The 23,702-nt window shown below is 29.9% G+C and overlaps 1 protein-coding gene across 2 annotated transcripts in view; it reads right to left on the bottom strand.

Moving 5' to 3' along the window:
* LOC113509774 (uncharacterized) overlaps positions 1-23,702 on the bottom strand; it is a 54,951-nt gene that overhangs the window by 21,861 nt on the left and 9,388 nt on the right. The window contains exon 1 of one of the 2 annotated variants that reach the window (XM_026893190.3): positions 836-1,164. The exons of the other annotated variant lie outside the window; for it this stretch is intronic. Coding sequence (XP_026748991.1) covers positions 836-902 — 67 coding nt within the window. The 5' untranslated portion in view covers positions 903-1,164. Of the gene's footprint in view, positions 1-835; positions 1,165-23,702 lie in introns of those variants that run through there. 2 annotated transcript variants of the gene reach the window in all.

Consider the following 23,702-nt stretch of genomic DNA (forward strand, 5'->3'; position numbering starts at 1 on the left):
AGTATTTATATAGAATGTGCATATACAAAAGGCAGTCTTATCATTAAAAGCAATGTCATATAGACAACCTGGCATAAATAGTAAATAAGTACAAAGAGAAAGTAGATGGCGCAAATCAAGTAAATACAAAAAAGTAACCAAATAAAATGCCTATTATTTCAAATATTATTTATATAAAAATAAAACTAAATTACATAAACATACATATATAACATAAATAATAATACATAAACACAAATATATAAAAATACTAAATAGATCAAGGTAAATCACACATAGTAAACATGAAGGAAAATTAGAGAAATAGGTAATAAGATTTTACTTGCTTCGTGAACGAGGCAAGAGAAAAGCTTTAAGTATTATTGGGATTAATTATGTACTTATTAATAGGATGAATTTGTATGTTAAATTTAACTTTAAAATCCGATAGCTATGATTAAAGTCTTATATATAATATATATAATTAAAGTCTTATTTTTAGAGCAAATTTTCTAAACTGTTTAGAGATAATTTATATACATACTTAAATGTAGAATATTAGACAATTATTAAATATATAATGAAACATATTTGAAAATTTTTACAAAAATCAGTTTAAAGGATTATAAGTGATGACCGGGCAAAGATACGGGCAGACTACATATTTTGACGTATTCATTAGATGTCTAAATATAGAGTATCTTGTGTTCATTCATAAGAGTAAATTAATTAAAGGAAATCACAGAGTACAAGTGTAATTATATACTTAGGTACATATATTTTAGTAAATATATTATTTACATTATTAAATTATGATCAGTGTTATTGATATTTATATATTATTAATAATACTCACCATAACTAGGTAATATTAATTCACGCCTCCTCGAGTAACATCCATTGCAGATGCTACAATCCGCCATTTTAATATGTTGTTTTAATTATCACAGATAAAAAAAATATATAAATCTTTGGTATTGTAAAAAAGTTTCACATTCAAAAGTCACTGTCACCATGAATTAGAATTAAGAATAATGTTTATATTTGGAATCCGCGAATGTACAAAAAAGGAACGCATAATCGATCTGATCGGCAAATTCATAAATGGAACGTAACGACGGCGCGCTCGCGTTTCGATTTTAATCTCACGGGCGGATACGTTCAGTGGCCGCGTTACATGTAATGTGGGTCCTGAACGTTTTTCCGTCGCTTTTATGCAAGCGGTCGGCGCTCCTGTGATAAAGGGTGAAAAAAACTGATTGTTTGCAGGGCCCGTCAGTACGTCATAAATGCGACGTTGCGCGTGGTTAGGACGTAAATGGGCACATGGTCTTACGCAATCGCTTGTCCAAATAAATACATGTGTTTCAGTACCGGATTCTGGAGGTGTATGAAAATTGTTACCGATATAATATACCGTTGATTTGGTATCATGTCAATATTGTTATGTTGATTTTTTTTATTGATATAGCTATAAAATGAACGTCGTTGATTGATTTATAAAAATGATGTAATATTTATAAGCGTGCAAAAAAGATTCCAATAAATATATTTAATTTTACTTAATTACATAAAATACACAGATTTGAGACTGCTAAAATAAATGTAAATTTATTAATAGAACATTTTTTACTTTCTCATAAATAATTTTTTACAGTGGTTAAACTAAATGCAAATTTTTTTAGGTATAATTAATTTTTGCCATAAATCAAAGAGTTATATAAATTTAAAATAAAAATTAGTTTCCTGAATTTTTCTTCATTTTATAAAGTTACTAATGTCATATAACAAATAGAATTAAACTTTTTTCACCTGTATTGTGTTACAAAAATTTTATATTTAGAAGTAAATACTTAATTCATTACAAATATTTATTACTTGCGGTGACAATTATTAGGCAGATGTATTTTGTTTTGTATAATTATTGTGGAATAGAGACGCGTGCCCACCAGTGGGGTTTATTAAAAAATCCTATCTATTAAGATAGGATTTTTCTAACTTTTAATAATATTAATATTGTATTATGTTGAAAAAGGACAGAATTGAAATAAACACTATAAACACAGGGTTGATTTTAACAACGACTATAATAAAAATAAATGTAAATAATAATAAAAAAAAAAAAAAAAGTTAAGATCGTGTTCCACAAAAAATCCTACTCAATTTTAGCAAAATCTTTTATTTTGATTTCTAAATTAAACTTTTGAACCGATTTTGATATTTTTTTTTTTATGGAATTTGTAATCGGTTTATAACTGACGGTGTTATTTATTTTCATTTGGGACAAAAAACAATTTAACAATTCATTAGTCATACATCAGTATATAGAAATATTTTATTTATTGCAAAAGCAACACCGTTATCCACAGGTTATGAACAAACATAAAAAAATATAACTTAATTAAGAACATCCTTTTTTGAAGTCTGTAAAAAAACACCGGATGGCTTCCGATCAAAAAAAAAATTAAAATAACAGATTTAAGAATTCATTTTAAATCTAATTTAATTTAGAGCCTTTAATAAAAAAAAAAAACCATAAATTTCAATATTCTAATATAGTTATTTCATAAATCGTGAAATTGCATGCATTTATCAAATATAGAGGGAGATAAAGATAGTTTTGCAGGTGCGTATTTTGATCTGTTGTGTGGTTTAGAAGCAATTAACGGAGAAACAGTCATTTCAAAATTGTTTTATACTATTTAAAAATCTTTAAATGTCATAACTATCGGTTTAACTTATGTATATTTTAGTCGAGACAGTTTGACTAGTTTGGGGATCATCCAGGACCCTTAATCATGAGCAACTATGACGTGAGGCTCGCTTGTTGCGCTTAAGCTATTTATTTGAAAAATACTATAAATTCAACAATAACATAACAGGATAGTTCAATAACCTTAATCTTATCACGTTAACCCGATAAGCGTTCTGGCGAACATGAAAGTTCTATTTTTAGTAAAATTAGAATTTATCACTACGCTTTAAAATTGAAAATGCTTTACAAGCGCCACTTTCGTTGTTTCAGGCGGGGTGTTTTCACGCGCTTCCGCCTACCAGACCGCCTCTCGGGTTAGCTCCAGATACTCCCGTTCTATTGGCCAGCTGTAATTATTCCTTCGCCTATAAACGCTCTCTACTGAGTTATTTTGCAATAAATCGATACAGAAATATATATACTGTGAGGGGGGGGGGCAGGCATTATTATTAATTGGGTCAGGTCTATCTCCACGTGGTTGTTTACCTCTTGAAACGGGTTTTCATCGGTTTTTTTTAATGGATGAAAATGGAATGGTGACCCCGCCCGTATTAACCGTATACGCCGGCGGGGCACCAGTGAGGGACGATATTAGAAGATGAAAACACGTCAGTTAGCCCATCGTCATGAATATACCTGGGATTTAGCATTATGGTTTCCAGAGGGGACTACGTGGAGATCGATCTGGTTGGGTATATTGTTAGCAATGGGACCCCCAGTATTTTTTACTAACAATTCCTTCCCCAGTGTACGGGCGGAGTTACCATTTCCTTACCATCCATTAAAAAACCTCCTATCCTGTTACAGTTAGCGGACATCAGGAAATCATGTACATTCATCAGAACATGTTTATTGTATTCGTATCTAATAAATTATTGCTATTATTAATAGTGCATGTAATATTTTCTATACTAATATAATAAAGAGAGATTTTTTCTGTGTTAGTTTATTTATAAAGGATAAACACGAAAACTACTCAACCGATTTAAAAAAGTTCTTTCACCTATAGAAAGCTACATTATTAGCCAGTAACACAGGCTATATATTGATAAAAAAAATATTAATAATTCTTACGAAAATTATAATAATCCTACACAAAGTATCAAAAGATTGTCTATTAAAGTTAATAAAAAATACAAATTTATCTTTCTATCTATTTATTCATGTGAAGGGGCGGATCGCTCGAAATCGGGATGAATTTTTTTTTATACAACTTAGAATGGCAAACAAGCTGACGATCCACCTGATGGAAAGTGATAACCGTCGCCTGTAGACATGAGCAGTACCATGGACATAACAGAGTATACTGTTTCGCCCATGATACCCCCCATGCGTTGCCATTCCTGAGGACTCAGGTGTTATTCCTCTGTACCCAGTAAATTCACGCCATATCCCACCCTTCAAACCGAAACACAGCCATGCAAACACAACTGCTTCACGGTTGAAACACGAATGGGACAGAGATACCCAAGCAATCGACTTTTGTACAAAGTCTCCCTCTGGTAAAATTTGATGTGCAGATAAACCATATCCTATATTAAAATATAGTGTACTTCATAATAATTCACGCAGGAAAAACTGCGGGATACAGCTAGTTATAAATATAGGTTATTTCCGCTGTGTGGTGATAAGTCAGTTTTTGATTACAAACTTATAAATGTAAATTAATTGTTGATATTAAAAAGACTTTATTGAATATCATTTATCAATAGGATATTCTTTATTTCCTGCTTAGCGTTTATTATCTTCAATATATCCTTATAATTAGGTATTATTTGTTTTGGATTTGTTAATTATGATTTTTAATTTTCGAATAAAGTATCTTTCACTGTGATTACTTTACAAAGATAAATACAACCAAAGGTTTCTTACTTCTATCTGTCCTTATTAATAATATGTTACCTCATAATGCCTTAACGGCTAGGATAGGACAAGTAGGACATAGGTTACTTTTCATTCTAGTCAGTAAATATATCCCAGTCATGCGGAAGAATCCGAGAGTATATAAAAAAATGTAGTATTAAAATGAAAACGGAATAGGTTCTTTTTTTTGTAACTCGCATCCATAAACCAAGGGTTCAAAGCCAGTAAGTCAATGTTTCTATGTCACGTGACGTTGTGCATTGTTAATGCAGTAATTAACCATATAAATCGTAACATCTTGCTGCAGATCAGAACAAAAGAGTAATTTAACGTGTAAGGTTGTCATTCACACCGAAGCGAATCTATATTAATACATACAATTGCAATCTTGTAAACATTTGCAGTACTAAAAATATTATTATTTATTAGTACATATATGCGTACATAGCGAACTTAATACTAAAAGCATTCTCTCCCAGTCAACCATAAGGAAAATTACTTAGATTAACATTACAAAGAACCATTACTTATTTAATAAAAATTGCTGTCTTGTACTGAAAATGCTCTATATGTATGTGTAAATGTGCCTATAAATTAATTAATTAGAAGCTAAATTATTTTACTAATATTATAAATGTGCAAATAATTTTGTTTGTTCACTTGTCTTGGTGTTCTTACATCTTAACTATAGTTAAATTTAGACACGTATTGCATGGGAGAAGAATATAAGTTTCTAGTTATATATTCCGGTCACAAGGATGAAGTGGCGGGTAAAAACTAGTTATTTGTATTTGTTTCTTTAACTGCACGAGTAAAAAACTTTCAAAAGAAAAGTAATTTATTGGTAAAATTTGTAAAATAAGTAAGATCAGGTCAATAAATACACGAACATGGCAAACAAGTATACAGTCCATGTGATGGTAGACGGTCATTATAGCCTACGGACGCCTGTAACATTAGAGTTGTCTCGTGCGCGTTATTGACCCTGAAGAAGCATTAATATAACCTTTTTGAAGAGCCCCATATTGTAGTCTCTAAGAAAAACTTTGGTGTCGACGTTTTGTTCAGTACTCAAGGGAAATTTCATAGTTAATTTCTATCTACTTTTATAATTACAATACACAACAGTGTAACGGTTAGCCTTATTGTAGTTGCCAACACGGAAAAAATTGCCACCTTTCTTAGGGAATTCTAATTGGGAAGAGGTACTGTTTAATGTATTTAAAACGTGGGGTAATTTTGAACATCCTGATACTGAGATTACGAAGAATCTTAGTTACGTTTCGCCGGTGAAACCCCACGTCATAAACATTGCTCATTGTCTATGCAAATCCGCTATTCTATAACAATGCCGTCATATCCGATTACTTGCATCAATTGTATCCGTGTCGAAACAAAAAAAAATTAGTTTGCTCAGAATAACTGCGCTATGGCAGTAATACAATATGTAACAAACTACTGTATGAGTGTTGGCCATGTTGACAACTAATTATTAGTAATAATAATAATATTTTTTATATGTTTTTTAATTTATCTTTTTTTAAACAATTTTTAGTGATATTTGAGATTGGCAATAGTTGACGCCAAATTTTTTTTATAGTCTTAAATTATAAAAAAATTGCATATAATGGTTGAGATGTAATCTTAATCATAGTATAGGAGTATTTTAAAAATATATCTCACCAATCGATTGAAATTGGTTTACAAAAGATATCGCATATATTCGTATAATAAAAAAGTAAAACTTAAGAAAATGTTTAACTGATGTTCTAATAAATATAAAAAAAAGATGTAAATTTACTCCTATGTCATCTGAAAATCAAAGCCATTCATAAGTTTCTAAATATATTAAGCCGCAGAACTTTTTTATTTCCAACCGACATTCACTTGTGATTAACCGAAGAACCTTCGATGACTAACATCACGCTGTTAGGGCGAATATTCTTGGAAGAGGCTCACAGTTAGTTACAGCAGGTATCTCAATGTTAAAGGAAATGCCATAATGCCTTAAGATTACAATGTTAGACAGAGAAAAACATACATACATACTGCTTTACGACGGCAAGATAAAATAGAAAATTAAGTCGTTATATTTTGTAATATTAATAATAATCTGTAAAAAGATCGTAGCCCACAAAAAATAAAACTAACTTCAGAAACATATATATATTTTATTTATTTATACTTTTGCACACATTGAAAAATGTCTACAGGGCGGATTTAATCCTTGATGGTATTCTCTACCAGTCAACCGTTACGCCAAACAGAGAGAGCAAATTATATTAGGTACTTCACCATTTTTCCCTGCTAAAGCTATTAGAATTACAGAATATTCGATTGTGAAATGCTTGAATTGGCAGCTAAGAATAGTTTGTGGTTTTAAAGAATAGAAATGGCGTTTTTATGTTGTTCTCAGCATTTTTCCAATTTTACTTTTTATGCCTTGCTCGTACTTTAACGAACGTTTGAAAAAAATTACACAATTTTTTTCAAATATTCGTTGAACATTTTGATTAGTGAATTATTTTTATTTATATAGGGCGACTAGTTAAACAAATGAGTAGAAGATGAGCAGCAGCATCCGCTTAACATATAATAGTTAAGCGCCTTGTTTGGTCAACCGCTCGTCAACGCCGCCAATGTCTTAATTATGGACAATAAGCTTCCTATGAAAAGCTTTAACGGGTATATGATAGAAATATAAGAAATCTTATTATAAAAATGAACGTTTGTATGTCTGATATTCAATCATGCAAAAACCCTTGAATTTAATTATAGTTTAGTATACAGATGTACTATATCCTAGATTAACATTTACGATATTATATATACTAACTAATGACGGCAAAGCTATGAATTACAAGTAAAATAGGATAAGGTATACAAAGAATAACAAAAAAAAAAATTATTCAAAACAGTACAATACAAAACTAAAATATGACTATAATAATTGTGAAGTTAAACAATTGAATTACAAGTTTAAGGAAAATATCAGCCAAAATATGAAAATAATTTGAATTAGATATTTGTGTAAAATATGAAAATAATTTTATAGTTACTGTGCGGTAACAAGATCGATTTATTATTGTTAAAAATATTTTTTCTACGTCGACAAATAACATTGTCTGAGCATAGCTGTTTAATTTTATGAATACATAAAAAATAAGCATGTAATGGCTCAATTTGTTTTTTTCTTATTTTTGTAATATAGTAATAATAAGTATTAAAAATATAAGAATAAGGAAGGCCAGATAGCCTGTCAGTTGGAATTATTGGTAAATATTGCATCAACTCAAATAATAAACGTTTATGCCATACTTCCATTTCATTACATCACATAAATTTAACCTTCAAAGTTTATGACCTCACGAACATCACTATTTTGTTCTTTATTAATTTATTTAAAGTAACTTTATTATATGTAATATTAATCGAATTGAATATTAAGGGGCCGCCCTAGACGGATGTATGTTGGCCAAATAGGCGACGTGCTGAAGAAGGGCCAAATTAAAAATACCCGTAACCGGCGAGCGTGTATGAAAAGATTGATGAATGTGGAAGAAGCGAAAGAGGTTTGTTTGAATCGAAGCATTTGGCGTTCCATTGTTTCTGCCTACCCTAATGGGAGACAGGCGTGATAGATATGTATGTATGTATGAATATTAATAGTCGGGTATTTATGTCTTTTTTTTCTTGTTTTATGCAACTCGGAATGGAAAAACAGCTAATATTGGTGGAAAGCAGCAATTCTTGCTGATGGATGTGAACATTATAAAACAGTCTGCAATGTAGATGCTACCCTATTTTGTCCATCGTAATATAATATAATGAAATGCATGTTTTAAAGTCTTTACAATTACGTACGCCTCTAATCAATAGGAAATTTTGTTCTTTGGCCGCGGACAAATCAGTTTCTCTCTTTAATTTTACGAGAATGTGCTTGTTAATTAAATTCACATTTTTATGAAAAAAAAACAGTGTCACGCGAAAGAAAATAAAAAAAACTGTCAAGTTAATGTCTTATTAAACGATACCTAAGCGATTTGTTCTTTATTGATTTAAGTATAAATTGCTCACTTACACTTACCTAAAACACGCAGTGAGCCACAGTTTCATTTCACAAACTTAAAATTTAAATATGTGGCTGCTGAGCAATCAGAGAATTGAGCAGCGAAGTTGCCTGATAGGTGTGAGTAAACTGAGCAATGCAGGTGTGTTGTTTAGTTCTTCGTTCAGACAAAGAAACAGAAACCTACATGCCTGTGCCTAATGACAGTTGAAATAATAACTTGTCGAGTGATATCTCGTAATTTACGTATGGACAAAGGCTCATTTGAATATAAAAGTGTATCGTCTAATCGAGTTGCGGGACAATTATTATAATCTCGTTCGTACGGAATCATTTGAATCGTAGCACGAGAATCGCAATAACTATTAGCGTACCGGAAAAACTGGAAAGTTTTTCCATAAAACAGTTTTTTTTTTGTTGGATATGGCGATTTGAATACGACCGCGGTCCCACGCCGACTCGACTGCCTTGAGTACGCATCTATTGTATAATCGGTACAGACGTTTAAGGCTTTGACTTGATTTATATACACATAATGGTGTTTCGATTTATTACTGCTATTATTAAAGTATTAGCTCAGCATATTAGCAAATTATAAAACTATCAATAAGATATATCACAAACCTAACTTTAACGATGTCTTTTACTACGTAGAAATTCTCCATCATTCTCAATTTTAAAGAATGTTATACGAGTAGAACACTAGTTTTATCCCACAGTTTCACCTACTTGAATCAGCACATAGAGCATCCAGTCTGCTAATTTAGGATATAACCTAATCTATGTACATTCATTTAAATCCGTTTTGTAGTTTTTGTGTGAAAAATTACCTGATATCCATCCATCCATCCATTTTGAATCTATAATATTAATAGAATTGTATTCTTATACCTTTATCACACAGAAATAATTCTGAACGTAATTTTTTTTTTAATATTTAGGGGTAATTATAAATATTTGAACCAAATTACTATTAGTTATGCACCAATATATTAACCCCTCAATGGTAAACATTTAATAGTGTTTTATTATTTTATGTTTTATTATTAGTGTTAATAATAGTTATTAGTATAATAATAAAACTTAATAGTGTTTTATGTTTTATTAAAACTTGATAGTATAATTAAAAAAAAAAACAAAACCTCCAATTGTGACAAAACCAGTTATTTTGATTTAAAAATAAAACTAATGAACCGATTTAAAAAAAATCTGTGATGGACCTATCTGTAAATATCTGAAAAGACAGATAAAAAATAATAATAATAAAAGAATGGATTGTAATTTGAACAAATTTTTTTAAGTAATTAGGGTCTTATAAAAAAATAGGGTAGATGTGTCGAAAAACAGTAAAATGGCACTTATCAAATCATTATTGGTGAAAGTATTATGCACGAAGGCGATCATTGCTCGGAATCCATCGCAAAACACCGTACGGAAGGCAACTGCTTACATAAACATCTCATATCTACTTACACTAAGGAGAAAAAAAGGCTAATTCACGACAAGCTGTATAATGACTGTCGTTTTATACCACTGACCCGTCCTGTATTTCCTGTTTCCCAGTTGTTACGCAAAATTGCTTCGTTACACTTTAAATTCCATGATTTTTACTCTTAACCTATTGTGATTGGAAATTCTTTTTCACATGCTTTGTTTGCATTAATTAGTGTGGCTATTAAGGTTTTAATTTAATCTTAAGCGATTTAATTATCATTTTACAATGTAGGTATTTAATTTAAGAATTTTACATGTTTTATTCTGACTATTATTATAAATACGAAAGTTTGTACAGATGGGTGTTTCTTATTTTTTTACACAAAAAGTACTGAGAGGATTTGAATAAAATTTGCTACAAGAAAAGGTCATATTCTAAATAATCATATAGAATGATTTACGCAAAGCTGTAGAATACAGATAGTTTTATATAATTCAGTTTTAGTACATAGATAAGGAATCTTGTATTTAAATCATTTTAGATTGATATAGTCATATTTTTAACCCATTTTGATAAATCTGTTTTAAGTTTTAAACAAATGTGAATTAGAATTAACAAACTAGTTGTAGTTTGGTGTGAATTAATTAAGACCGTTAAGTATCATAGATTAGGAACAAAAATGCATGTAATCAATTAGCTCTGAAGTCCGAATATGAAACCGGAACTGTTAATCCGCTATTAGTGTCTAACAATGTATATATAATAAAATATTATATATACATTGTTTATAATAAAATAAACAAACTAGAACATTTGTTGATTGCTGGTATTCCTCTGATAAGTCAGTTATAAAGAATTCAAAGGTAAGCATTTTAATTATTTATTACCTGCAAACAATTATTACTAGGATACACTTCTGTATATAACGATGAAGATTTTGAACCAGATGTTAAATTTACATTAAGAACATTCGAAGATTCCGTAACCTAATTTATCTGCTTCCTAACGGATAACTGGGATTTTTCTCAGTTGAAGTATAAGTCCAATCCTCTGTAAAAAGTATGTGTTTGGTAATATATTTATTTATGCGTCTACATGACCATCTCATACTTTTTATTGGTTATGATATTATATTAAGTTAGCTTTTCATTTTCTCTTCTTCGGTTTTAATATATACTTTGATCTTTTTTTTTTGTTTTTTGTTTTTTTATTTATACTCGTATATCTATATAATATTTTATCAATTTAATAAATAAATCCATCTTGTCATTTTTTTGCAATCTTGCCCTTTCCTTTGTCGAGTTTTTTACTGAATTTTTGAATAGTTGTGTGTTCAGTGTATGAATTGTGTTGGATGATTCTGGTGTGTTTGTTAAACGTTGTGTGTTAATTGTCTGTTGTGTGGTTGATGACTGCTGCGTGTCTTGAATATAATGATTTTGTGTATTGTGTACGAATACAGTATCTCCTAATACTCTGCTGAATATGGTGGATATGTGAATGGCTGCTTATTTTTTTAAAGATAGTGATGTCAATATTGGTATTTAGTTTAATTAAGTATTTTTTAAATATTATCGAGATGTTAATCGTTTGTGTGTTCCACAAACGACTGATTTCAGTTTACAGAAGGTGATTTTTGTTTAACTTTTCAATATCCTTAGTTTCTATATTATAGTCAGGCGGTACAGTTATTTGTATTAAATATGTTCTGTTATTGTTTTTATTTATATGTTACGGTAACTTCTGTTTAAATGGGCATTTTTCATATGATCTTAACAGACTCGTTTTCTTTAACATGTGCTTGGATGAGAGTTTCTTTTCAGCAGAGATTAGAAATTTGTATATTGTGTTTTTTGGCTAAATATCAGTAAATATAGTTATTATGTAGTATGTAGTAGTAGTAGGCAAAGTTATTATGTCGTTTGACGTAATAGTTCACCGTTAGTTTCTTGCACCCCGATATAATGTGTTGTATTGTCTTATCTTTATAATCATTTTCCGTTTTCTGGCTCTTTTAGTATATCACGTTGATGTTGTCATGCCATTACGGCTTGGTTTTGTATGGCCAATAATAAAGACTTTATGCTTGGACATATCTGATGCTTATTAGTCCACTTAATTGAAAATTCACTGTCTTTGTTGACCTGATGTAGTATATTTTTATGGAATTGATATTGTAATTGCTTATTTCGCCATGTTTTTACATTGGCTAGTTAGTAATTTATACATGGTTGTTGAACATGCTGTGAATCTCCAATTTTTTGGATTATCAGTATATTTGTTTTTAAATTGTATTATATTTTTATATTATAATATATTATACAAGATATATATGTTTTATAGAAATAAATAAAAAGCGGAAGTAGATAAGACGGTGTCATGTCACCTAACAAGGTGAGTTACACAAGAAACTGTTCCACTGGCAAAATATAGTCAGAAATAAAATGTTATCGTTTATGAATTATCATCTATTTTTAGATGGAGTATATTTGATAATATCTTTAGGTTTTTGTCAACAAAAGTGAAGAGTTGTAGAGTGGGGCGGGGCTGGGAAAATTGTAGCCAATAGAATAGCACGGAATTCACGTTTCTCCTCCCCCTTGCTTTACTAAATATGAATTCAATCTATTTTTCATTTAATTTCTAGTAAGCAAATAAGATGAGTGGAAGGAAATGAAAAAGAGGACTACGCCTAGGTAGCTAGGTGTTGCACCGACTAGACCTCTGACACTTACTTCTCACAGAACTCCGGAATATTACTTTATGGTGTTCATTCGCTTAGTGGGAAGCGATTTCAGTTTTAGCAAATTATTTAGTACTATATGTGTTTGCGACTTCTGTTGCATAATGATGATGATTGCGATAAAATGTCTGAGAAAATCATTGTAAAAGTACATACACAATTTTCTTCACAAATCTACAACGTTTACTTTACAACTCATCACATAGACATATGTTAATGTGCAAAACAAATATAGCAAAAACATCTTAATAAATACGAATTTCACACACACACCTCCACTGTTTATGAATATTATAATAATTAATTATCTAATTCAATAATATGTTTCTAAAGAGAAAACGGCCATAAATAATAATTTCTATAGGTTAAATCGCAACAATATCGCAAATTTATTCAGCCTCAACTTGACAAATGGTCACCGCCTACGTATAAGTGTGAAGACCATATTTATTTATTTATAACCATATTTATTTCACTGTGTCACTTCCAGCTGATTTCAATGTGAACTAATTATTTTATCTTATGGTTTATGGAATGAAAATATTTTGATTTAGTGTTGTCAAATGTGTTACAATTATCTTTATTTCGATAACTTAATAATTCAATATAAGAATACTGTAGTTTCGCGTGATTACCAAAAGACATATTTATTACTCTATTTTGAAGGTACTTGTAAAAGTAATTGAGTCTCCATATAAATATTTCGCCGAAACAGTTAAATTTTTTTATCCATGTACGAGTGAATAGGGTTACCATAATGTACATTTATTACCCAGTATATGGAAGAAATGATATTGTAATGTTAAATTGAAAAATAAAAATGATACAAAATCCTTTTGAATATATTTGAAAAAACCAGATAAGCAGCAATAATTTAGCTGATTAATTTTTTTTCGATATTCGATGATCTATCCATATAATCTAAGTTCTACTTCAAATTAATTTTGTGACCTACGAAGCCACTACAGCTCTTGTATTATATCTTCATCAGGTTTTCCGTCTCACGTGACAAAAAGACTTAAAGATTTTCATTAAAACCTAAGTATAATGGTATCAAATTAGATATCCAGGTTGTATTTACGTTAATTCCCTAATAATAATTATTTTAGTGCGAGATGGCTTGCATCCTACTATGAAATTAATCAGGGCTTCCAAGCAGCAGACGACGCAGCAAAAGCGTGCGTCTCATTTACTTGTACGTGCGTTACGTGACCCGCGTCATGTCCTAAATTTTTTATATTATATACGAATAAATTTGTGACAACTCTTCCATCCTATCAGTAGAAGGATATATTATGATTGCATTGTCGAATTAATAAAAAAAAGGATATAAGAGTGTCTTTCGTTTATTTATATCAAGTCTACAAATTTTTATGCTAGGAATTAACTAAAGAAAAGTAAATTATTTTAATTAGCAATGTCTGTTACATTACGTATTCAAATAACTTTGTACAATGTTTCGCTTAAGGCTATGATTAATATAAAATTAGCCTATAACTTACATAGTTATAGAATAATGTTATGTATAAATAAAAATCATATTTATGAAAAAAAAAAATTATGAGTGATTAATCACTGACACTCATGTCCTCTAAAATACGTTGCCGTTAGCGGACAACGCTAAACTGCAGAACGTAAAATTTATTGTTCAATAAATATGTTTGTATGACAGTTTGAGTGAGTATAAAATTATCAAATTAAGGTTTACAGCTATTAAAAACTAAGCTTTATACTTAGCCGTGACACGTTAGGGACGTCTTCTTGTTTCATCCAAGGCACTTAAATAATATGTGTCAATATCTAAGTAAAGTGTCGACCTAATACGAAATTAAAGACGGGAGATGCTATTGTTAGTTCGACCTTTGAAAATCAACGGTATTAATATTTTTTGGTAAATTCGTCACGATAGGTCAACTTACCTGCCATCGTTTTCAGCTATCATCATTCTCTAGTGTCAAACCAGTGCATACCGATAGCGCAAGTGGGGTAACCATTCTATTATAATTAATTAAAAAAATATAAATTGGCATAAAGTTTAATATAGAACTTTATGTCGCTTACAGAAGAGGAATGTTTTTTTCTTACCTGAGTTAAACAGTTCTTCTTTGAGTTGGTTTTTCACTACAACTCATTTCGTCAATTCGATCGATATTTTGTCATCTGTTAAGTTACTTCAAAAGGACGGAGGTATTCAGTTTGCCTCTATTTTTTTTTTCTTTTCATTAATTTTGTGTACAATATGTAAAATTTATTCCCTAATTTTGAACCAATACTGCCCTCAATGAGAAATAATTTATGAAGTCAATACGGCCTCCACTTCGTAATTAAATTTAGTGAATAATAAATAAAATAATAAGAATATATATATATATATATATATATATATATATAATATTTAAGGTTAAGTCTCCCATAGAGTAAGTAAAAACTTCTTTTTAAAAAATATATTTCAGTTTTTTGGCAAATCCCAGAGATGGGACGTCGTAACCACCCCATTTTATCCGGGTATAATTGATAGATGTATTTGATATAGCCTACTTGTCCGTTTATTGCTGAGTACGTGACACAATCTGACCACAATATAACGCAGATTGTGGTTACACTACTATAAACTTCTACCTACTGTTTAGCGGTAAGTCACATCTTAATACAGTTTGTTTAAATAAATACAACTAGGTATTATTATAACGTATTGAATGGGTAATATAGTTATATATATTATTATTATGAATAAGTTTCTATTTAGAAATATCTGTTTGTTGAGGCATAGTATGCAGTGTTTTAATTAAAACCAAGGGCAGTGTTCAGTTAACGACTAATATGATGACGATGATGATGATATATAATAACAATCAGCTGTTTTTTGCATTTTCACGCAGCAAATTTAAGGAGAATTTAAGAAAAAGTACTTTTCAGTACCCATCGTTATATAATCTTGACCAAAATTTTGCAACAGTAGCCCGAATAGTCGATTGGATCTCCGATAAGAGTACGTATCTATCTAATACGTCTAATATCTAATATATAGGTAGACGATCAGACAGACGGACAGTTGAATAGATGTTGTTGATAGATAAATAGACAGACAAATTAACTAAAGATAGGCCATCGACGGTTTAGTTTCTTGCGGGTTCATCTCAACAGATAACGATTTTCCGAACTCTGTGTTCATAAAAAAAATTACGATTTAAAAGTGTAGATGAGCCTATTTGAAAATGATTTGAATTTGATATTATAAATAAGTATAGTTCTGTATTAATGTTATATTCAAAATCAGGACGCGTTTTTTGTACATCTATTAGTTTTGATTTGCATATATCAGATATAAATTGCGAATACTTACACAGGTACTATGCAATCGCTAAAAATTACGTGCAATATCTAAAAGTTCTGCATATATGTGTAGTATTGATGACATTGTTAGCATGTCTGTGAGAATTTCATTCACTACGTTTTATGAAAATGTTTCATTTAAATATATTATTATGTTGGTTTCATAAATGATAATAATGTGAATATAGTGCCTATACCTATATAAAATATTCACTATAAATATATGTTTTTTTTTTTATGAAAGTTAGAATGGTAAACAAGTTGAAGGCCCACCTGATGGAAAGTAATAACCGTTACCTACAGATATGAGCAGTACCATGGACATAACAGAGTACTCGTATAATGTTTAGCCCATGATACCCCTCCCCCCATACGTTGCCTGATACATACATATACCCCATACATTCCTGAGGAATAAGGTATTATTCCATTGTACCCTGTTTAAACTGAAACACAGCATGCAAACACAACTGCTTCACGGTTGAAACATGAATGGGACCAAGGTGCCCAAGCAAACGACTTTTGTACAAAGCCTCCAAAGGTGCTAAGTTACTAAGAGAATCTGAGGGATATATTTTTATTTTAATATTTTTAAGTTGGGAGACAAGGGTGACAAATATGTATGTATGTATTTTTAAGTTACTTCCGAAAGAAAGGGGTTCATAATTAATTTGTATTTTTACACCCGACCTTAAAAAAATAGGAGGTTTTAAATTTTTTTTGTATTTTTTATGTTTGTTACCTCATAATTTTGTCAGTTATAAACCGATTTGAAAAATTGTTTTTATCTCAAAGGCTATACTTACAGATTAGGCCTATAGAAATGTTATCAAATTAGGTTCAGTAGTGTAGTTTTTAAATCAAAATAATTGGTTTTGCCACAATTGAGGTAAGTATTATCAATGTATGTATAATATATAATAATTTTAAATACATTTCGATACTTATTTTAATAATGATATACACCCATATTCGTGCTATATCAATTTGGTGTTACGTGCATCTGCCGATTTTTATTGCAAAGCAAAATTCAGTTATTTGCGAAGTAAAGTCTATTTATAGAAACACGGTTTCGAGTAATATAGATAGATAGATACTCTTTATTGTTTCCTCCAAAAGATTACAATAGTAAACTTATTATAAATATAAATAATTACAAGAAATAATCACAATGAGAAAACAATGGGCGACCTTATCGCTAAGAGCGATCTCTTCCAGGCAACCTTTGGATGGAGAGGAGTAATTAGAAACAATTTGGTGGGAGGCACGATGAAAAATTTTGTTAGTTCTGAATATGGGAGATGTGATACATATAATAATGTAAATATTATCTATACTCATTATTATATATATATATATATATATATATATATATATATATATATATATATATATATATACACACACAATGTAATACATTATAATTTTAAAATATCTTGTCATTTATCAGTGCATCTTATTTTAAAACTAGCTTTTGCCCGCTGCTTCGTTCGCATCTGGTATTCGATTTCTTTTTTATAAAGTTTCACGTGTCTAACTTCTAAACTGACAAAATTCCGCTCAAACTTTCAACCTGCGTTTTACCCCTCCTTAAGGGTTGTATTTTCAAAATTTCTTTCTTATCGTTCACCTTCGCTATATAAAGAATCTACCTCCAAAATTTTAAGAGTCTAGATGCAGGGAATTTGGTTGTACGTTGATATATGGGTCAGTTAGTCAGGCAATCAGCGAATGCTCATTGAAAAGGAATTCTTATATATATATATATATATATATATATATATATATATATATATATATATATATATATATATATATATATATATATATATATATATATATATAATGATACTCGTATAGATAAAAATTTGTACGGTTACTATTAGTCAGTATTAATATTGTCGTCACTGATGTAATATTTTTGCAGAGTAAACTCTTTAATTATTAAACAACATTTTAAAACGGACACAAAATAAAATGTGACCATTATTGAGACAATTGAACAAATATGTTACGATGAATAAATTATACGAATGAAACATAAGGTTGGTGAATAAAGATGTGTAGACGCGGTGATTAAAATGTCATGTTGCTGTGTCACCGCAGTGATCACTTGTCTACCCTTGTCACATACACGGCAATTATACGCATTCAAGATTTCACATTTGAAATGATGACGAGTTTACAGTGACTTTTATTTATACAAGTACCTAAATTTTGTTTCGCAAAAAATGTTAATTTCAGTCGTGACAAATTTAATATTGATAAGTAATTTAATTATTATTATTTTCAACCGACTTCAAAAGAAGGGGGTTGGATTTTTTTTATTTCATCTTATCAGCTGTTAATTATCCTTTGCCGAACCTAGGCCTCCCCAATAAAGGGGCTTTTGCCAGTAGTTGCCACGTGTGACAGCCGTGTTGGCAACTGCAGTTAGGCTTTGGTGATGTTTAAAGAGAGACGCTACTGTCTATCCCACCATGTCCTTTGTCCCGCTTACAACATCCACGGGAAAGGAATTGGTGGCCCAATCTATGCCGGGACCACAGGACATTTTATTGTTTGTTTAAAAGATGTCTATTTACATGCACTTGATCGTGACTTTGATCGGGAGTCTGGCCTCATTACACAACTGTTTTGTTATGAATATTCCAGTTCTTATTAATATAAGTCAATACTTTATCCATAAGCCACATTTAAATTACTGGATTAATTTTAAGAATTATTAAATAACAGTGTAAAACCAAAGGTTGAGGAGATGTAACCGCCAAAAACTTCAAGGGGATATACAGTTATTATATAAAGAAAATTTATAGAAAAATTCTTGAAAAATTTATTGATGAAGAATTGAAGAAAACAATAATGCTTTTATATTAAGAATAAATAATGTAAAATGTTATCAGTGAGGCACAAATAAATGTACATATAATCTTTAATTGAATTTTGTGCATTATAAACTAAAAACTTTCTGTATCCGAACTTCTATAAAAATAATGTTCTTTTTTTAAATATTTTTTTCCACAGACAGACCACTAAGCTATTAAACTATTAAAAACGTATCATATGTACTTCATACGATACAAGATTCGTCCGCCCACACGTGTTATGGAAATCAGTAGGTCAATAGGAGCTACTTTAACTCGCGACTCAGTTACTACATTGCGAGCTTTGATTCATACTGGTTGTGGGCGATATGCAAGGTTGATGTACTCGAATTTTACGGTACCATTATTTGCATATCCTCGGGTCAGACTAGAAAAAAGTGACACGAATATTATAGTAGTAGTGCAAATTAGTATCAAGGTCATAGTATGCTCTCTCCTTGCGTTACTGGGTAAGTGTAACGCCTAAAATCAACTTATGATAAATTGCTCATTGTGATACCAGATAAGTGTCGTTTATTTGAGTGGTTTCCTGTGTCGAAGTGAAAGCTCGTTTGAATGATTCAAGGATATGTATTGATAATTATACTTGAAGTTGTTTTGTTTTTTATTTTGATGTCTTCACGACTTGGGAATAGACTATCCCGACTATATTGGTTAGTCATATATAGTCTTTAATAGAATTAATTGTACTGAATATGAACTTTGTTGGTGTGTAGGTATGTTATGCTATATAATATAATGTAACATTAAAGAAAATATGTCAAAATTAGAGTTAACATAAATCCAATTTTGATAGATTTTTTATTATTAGTTTATTCCACTAGCTAGTTCCACTTTTATAGTTTGTTCCGCAAAAATGAACTAAATATAATTTTAGCTACAATTTGAGCTTTTTGCCGATCCTATAAGAGACATGGAATAAAGATAGGTATATAAATACAGATTACTTAATAACAAATACTTCTGTGTAATAATAAGCCAGCAATGGAATTGAACCTTTATGTTAATAAATATAGGAAATCAGTACCTTTTGAATGTAGGTTCGCGTAAAACACACGTAATAAGGCAGTAGAATTCCGTTTAAATAATTAAACTCATTAAAGCGACGCTAATTTGTGCGAAAGGTACAAGTAAGCGCAGTTACAGATTATTTCTGCATACCACCGTGTAATAATAATCGTTATTATATTTGTTCTTGCGTTTTCGTGTTCCGTGGCATGTCATAATTGGTGCGTGAGATCGCAATTTTAGTGGCGTTTTTCTTTTTGCTTATAATTTTTCAACATTTACATAATTAGCACGTTTCTATAGTGATTATAATGAGATCACTTTTCACGGATAATACTTGATACTCGTATTTAGATTTTTTTATAAAGTTAGCAGGTATATAGAGTGACTTCAAAATCATTGACAGTTTTTCCTAGAGTAATAAAAATTGACAAAAATTTTTGAACATCCCACCTTAAGCTAGCGCATCCATCTATTAATTTAATACTAGGAACTCTATTTTTTGCATTTTCGTTCTGCATTTACAATAACACACTTATACTTTTTTTTTTAAATATAATGGATCATCATTAATGGTACATCTGATGTATTAAAAACATAATTTTAAAATGGTATCGTAAGTTTGATACTTGAACTATTAAATTGCTTCATTTATTGAGATGAAAGATGAAATAGTGATAGATCGAATGAAAAAGTTTATAATATTTTAATATTACTTACTATAATTTTCTAATATATATTTTTCTAATATAAAAGATATATTGGAAGAAAGTACAATGCATAATTTTCTATTTGAATCGGATGCTTTGGCGGCAAGAGGCATGGTATCTGACACAGAACCAAGTGGCGAAAAGGTTAACGTGGTTAAAATAAAAAAAAATATATGAGTACTGTTTAATAAGATATTTTTGTGAATTAATATATGTTGTTTATTTTTTCATCATTCTCCTATATTTGAAATGGATAAGGCCGATGCTATGTCATAGAACAAATAATCTATGTCATAATTTATGCATTAAATGACGCGTTACACCGTCGTTGGAGGCGCTTGACTAATTATGACATAATAGACCCTACATAAAGGGACAAGAATCAAGAGAGATGAATTATAGACAATCAATCTCACTTTCAACACAAGGTCGTTAGTAACGCCCACTTTTAGTATTAAATCCTACGCTTCGTTTTGTTTTTTACAACAATTTACAATTGATCAAACCTGTCGCCGAATATGTTGAATTAATTAAACATTTTATTGTGTTGTTTAAATTTAACACATAGATATATATTATGAATCTTGGATTATATTTTATTTTGTTCAGACTTGACACGGAATAAAATGTATGAACGAAATATAAAATTTTTATTTTGTTTTGTTATATTTCTCAAAGTACTCAATTTATACCAAGGAACATGAAAAATATTTTAATTAATTAAATATAATGTTATTTATTTATATTTACTCTTAATAGCATGAGTTAAGGAATAATTATAATTCATTTAATAAATTAAAATAAAATTATGCAAATTTAATATATTGAAAGCTTTTATATTTTTTATTCACATTTCTCAAAAGCTTTAAGGTATATATTAGTTCATTATCTATGAAGTAACAGTATCTGTTTATTTTATACATATTTATCATTTTAAACAAGTGCAAAGAAATTAAATAAAAAACTCACGGAATTTCCTTTCATTACCTAAATCGAGACCTTACTGAATAAAAGTGAGAAATGATGATGAGATTTATGAGATTCTAACTCGATACATCATCGTCTTAATAATGAATACCGACAGAAGTTTTTATCCTTGCCAATTACAGCGCAGCATGGCCGACGACCCATATCACTGCTCTTCAGACATATTCAAAACATTATTAGCTGTTTGTAACGATTAAATTATAATATTTAATATACTCAGCGAGACTGTTGCGATGCAGGAGCGGTGTCAGTTTTGAGATTTGAATTACCTCATTCATAAAGATTTATGATAGAATCATAATTTATGAAAAAATATTTAAGTTAATAAAGCGATATTACATATTGACGAATGATTAAAGGTAGCAATTTACATATTGGTATTGGCAAATGATTAAAGGTAGCAATAAATAAGAAAACTGAACCAAAACACCAATTAATATTTTTTTTAAATCTATTTACATATTACCGTTTTCATCATATCATCATGTCTACCTTTACCTGTCCACTGCTAAATATAGGCTTCTTCCTTGAGGGATTTTGCCAGTAGCTGCTACACTTGGTAGGCAGATTGGCAACCGTAGTTAGGCTTTGGTGGTGTTTAAAGGAGGACGCTGCTATCCATCCCTCGTCCATTAAATTTTCTTAATCGCCTCTTTCGACACCCAAGAGAAATGACGGGGGGATCCATTCTATGCTTGAATCACACTGCACCGCATTAGTACTGCTAATAAGTAAGAGTATTATTGCTACAATATGTCTACTCACTCTACTTCTATGCTCCCTCTACATGTATATGATCTAAGTTCTTTTTATTTATTAATTTATTGTTGTAATTGTGCCATATATCTATTATTATGTATGCGTTCAACTCGTGGGTATATAGACGAGACAATGTGGGTGTCAGTTGTGAAAGTTTTACCCAGTTGACGGGTAATGTCGAAATGGGCACTTTGTTTAGATTTTCGCTAGGTGAATGTGCGAAATTATAGTAAGTACAGTTATTATTATTGTGTTCGTCGAAACATTCTATAGAATAAATCCATTTATCTTATAATTTCTACCAGGTATTTATTATCCTTGAGATTTTGGAACGAAATCCTACTAGTTTTGCAAAAATTTTATTAAAATTTAAGTAATTAATGTTATTAAAAGTGTAGCTATTGAGGTGAGTACTTTTAGCTTATATGTTATTTTGTTTACCTTTTAGGTTATGGTATGTGAACAAATTCATTTAAATTAAATTATTATTATTATTCTATTAAATTTTACATTCATAGTTAAACCAATTTGGCTTTTGCAGCTAAACTTTAGGTACTATTTAGGTATTAGACATTAGTAAAAAGCTATTTACATAAAAAGTTTAAATAACTTTTTCAAGTTAAATAGAAAAGTAATAAGGAACGAATTGTTTCATAAAATGTTTTTAAAATGCCTTTTAGTTTATGATATACATACATAACTTATAGTACATAGTATGAAAATTTTGTGTATATTGTTACTTGTATAGTATTATATTATCTGTGATATTGTAAAAAAAATGGTATGTGGAGTCAGATAAGAAATTATTTGTGTTGTTTATGTAAATATTGATTAGCATAATTAATAATTGTGAAATAATTATGACATTATTTCACAATTATTACTTTATTCATTATTAGTGCTTCAATTTTATTGACTAGAGAGGACTTTGTATCTCTATTTCACCTGTGTTTCTATCGCTAAATAGTAGAGCTTCCAGGGTTGTGTTTCGAATGTAGCGATGAGATATGGTAGATAAATTACAATGTAAAAAAGGCGTAACATCTTAGAGATCGCATAACGTAACGTAACACGGGAGCGTCACAGTGTATTCTGTGATGTCCATGATGTTGTTCATGTTTGTTGACGGCGATTACCACTTTCCGTTAGGTGGACAGCCAGATAATTTGTCATTGT

The sequence above is a fragment of the Galleria mellonella genome, unplaced genomic scaffold (genome assembly GCF_026898425.1).
Source record: "Galleria mellonella isolate WM207_F2 unplaced genomic scaffold, CSIRO_AGI_GalMel_v1 utg57, whole genome shotgun sequence".
Taxonomy (NCBI): domain Eukaryota; kingdom Metazoa; phylum Arthropoda; class Insecta; order Lepidoptera; family Pyralidae; genus Galleria; species Galleria mellonella.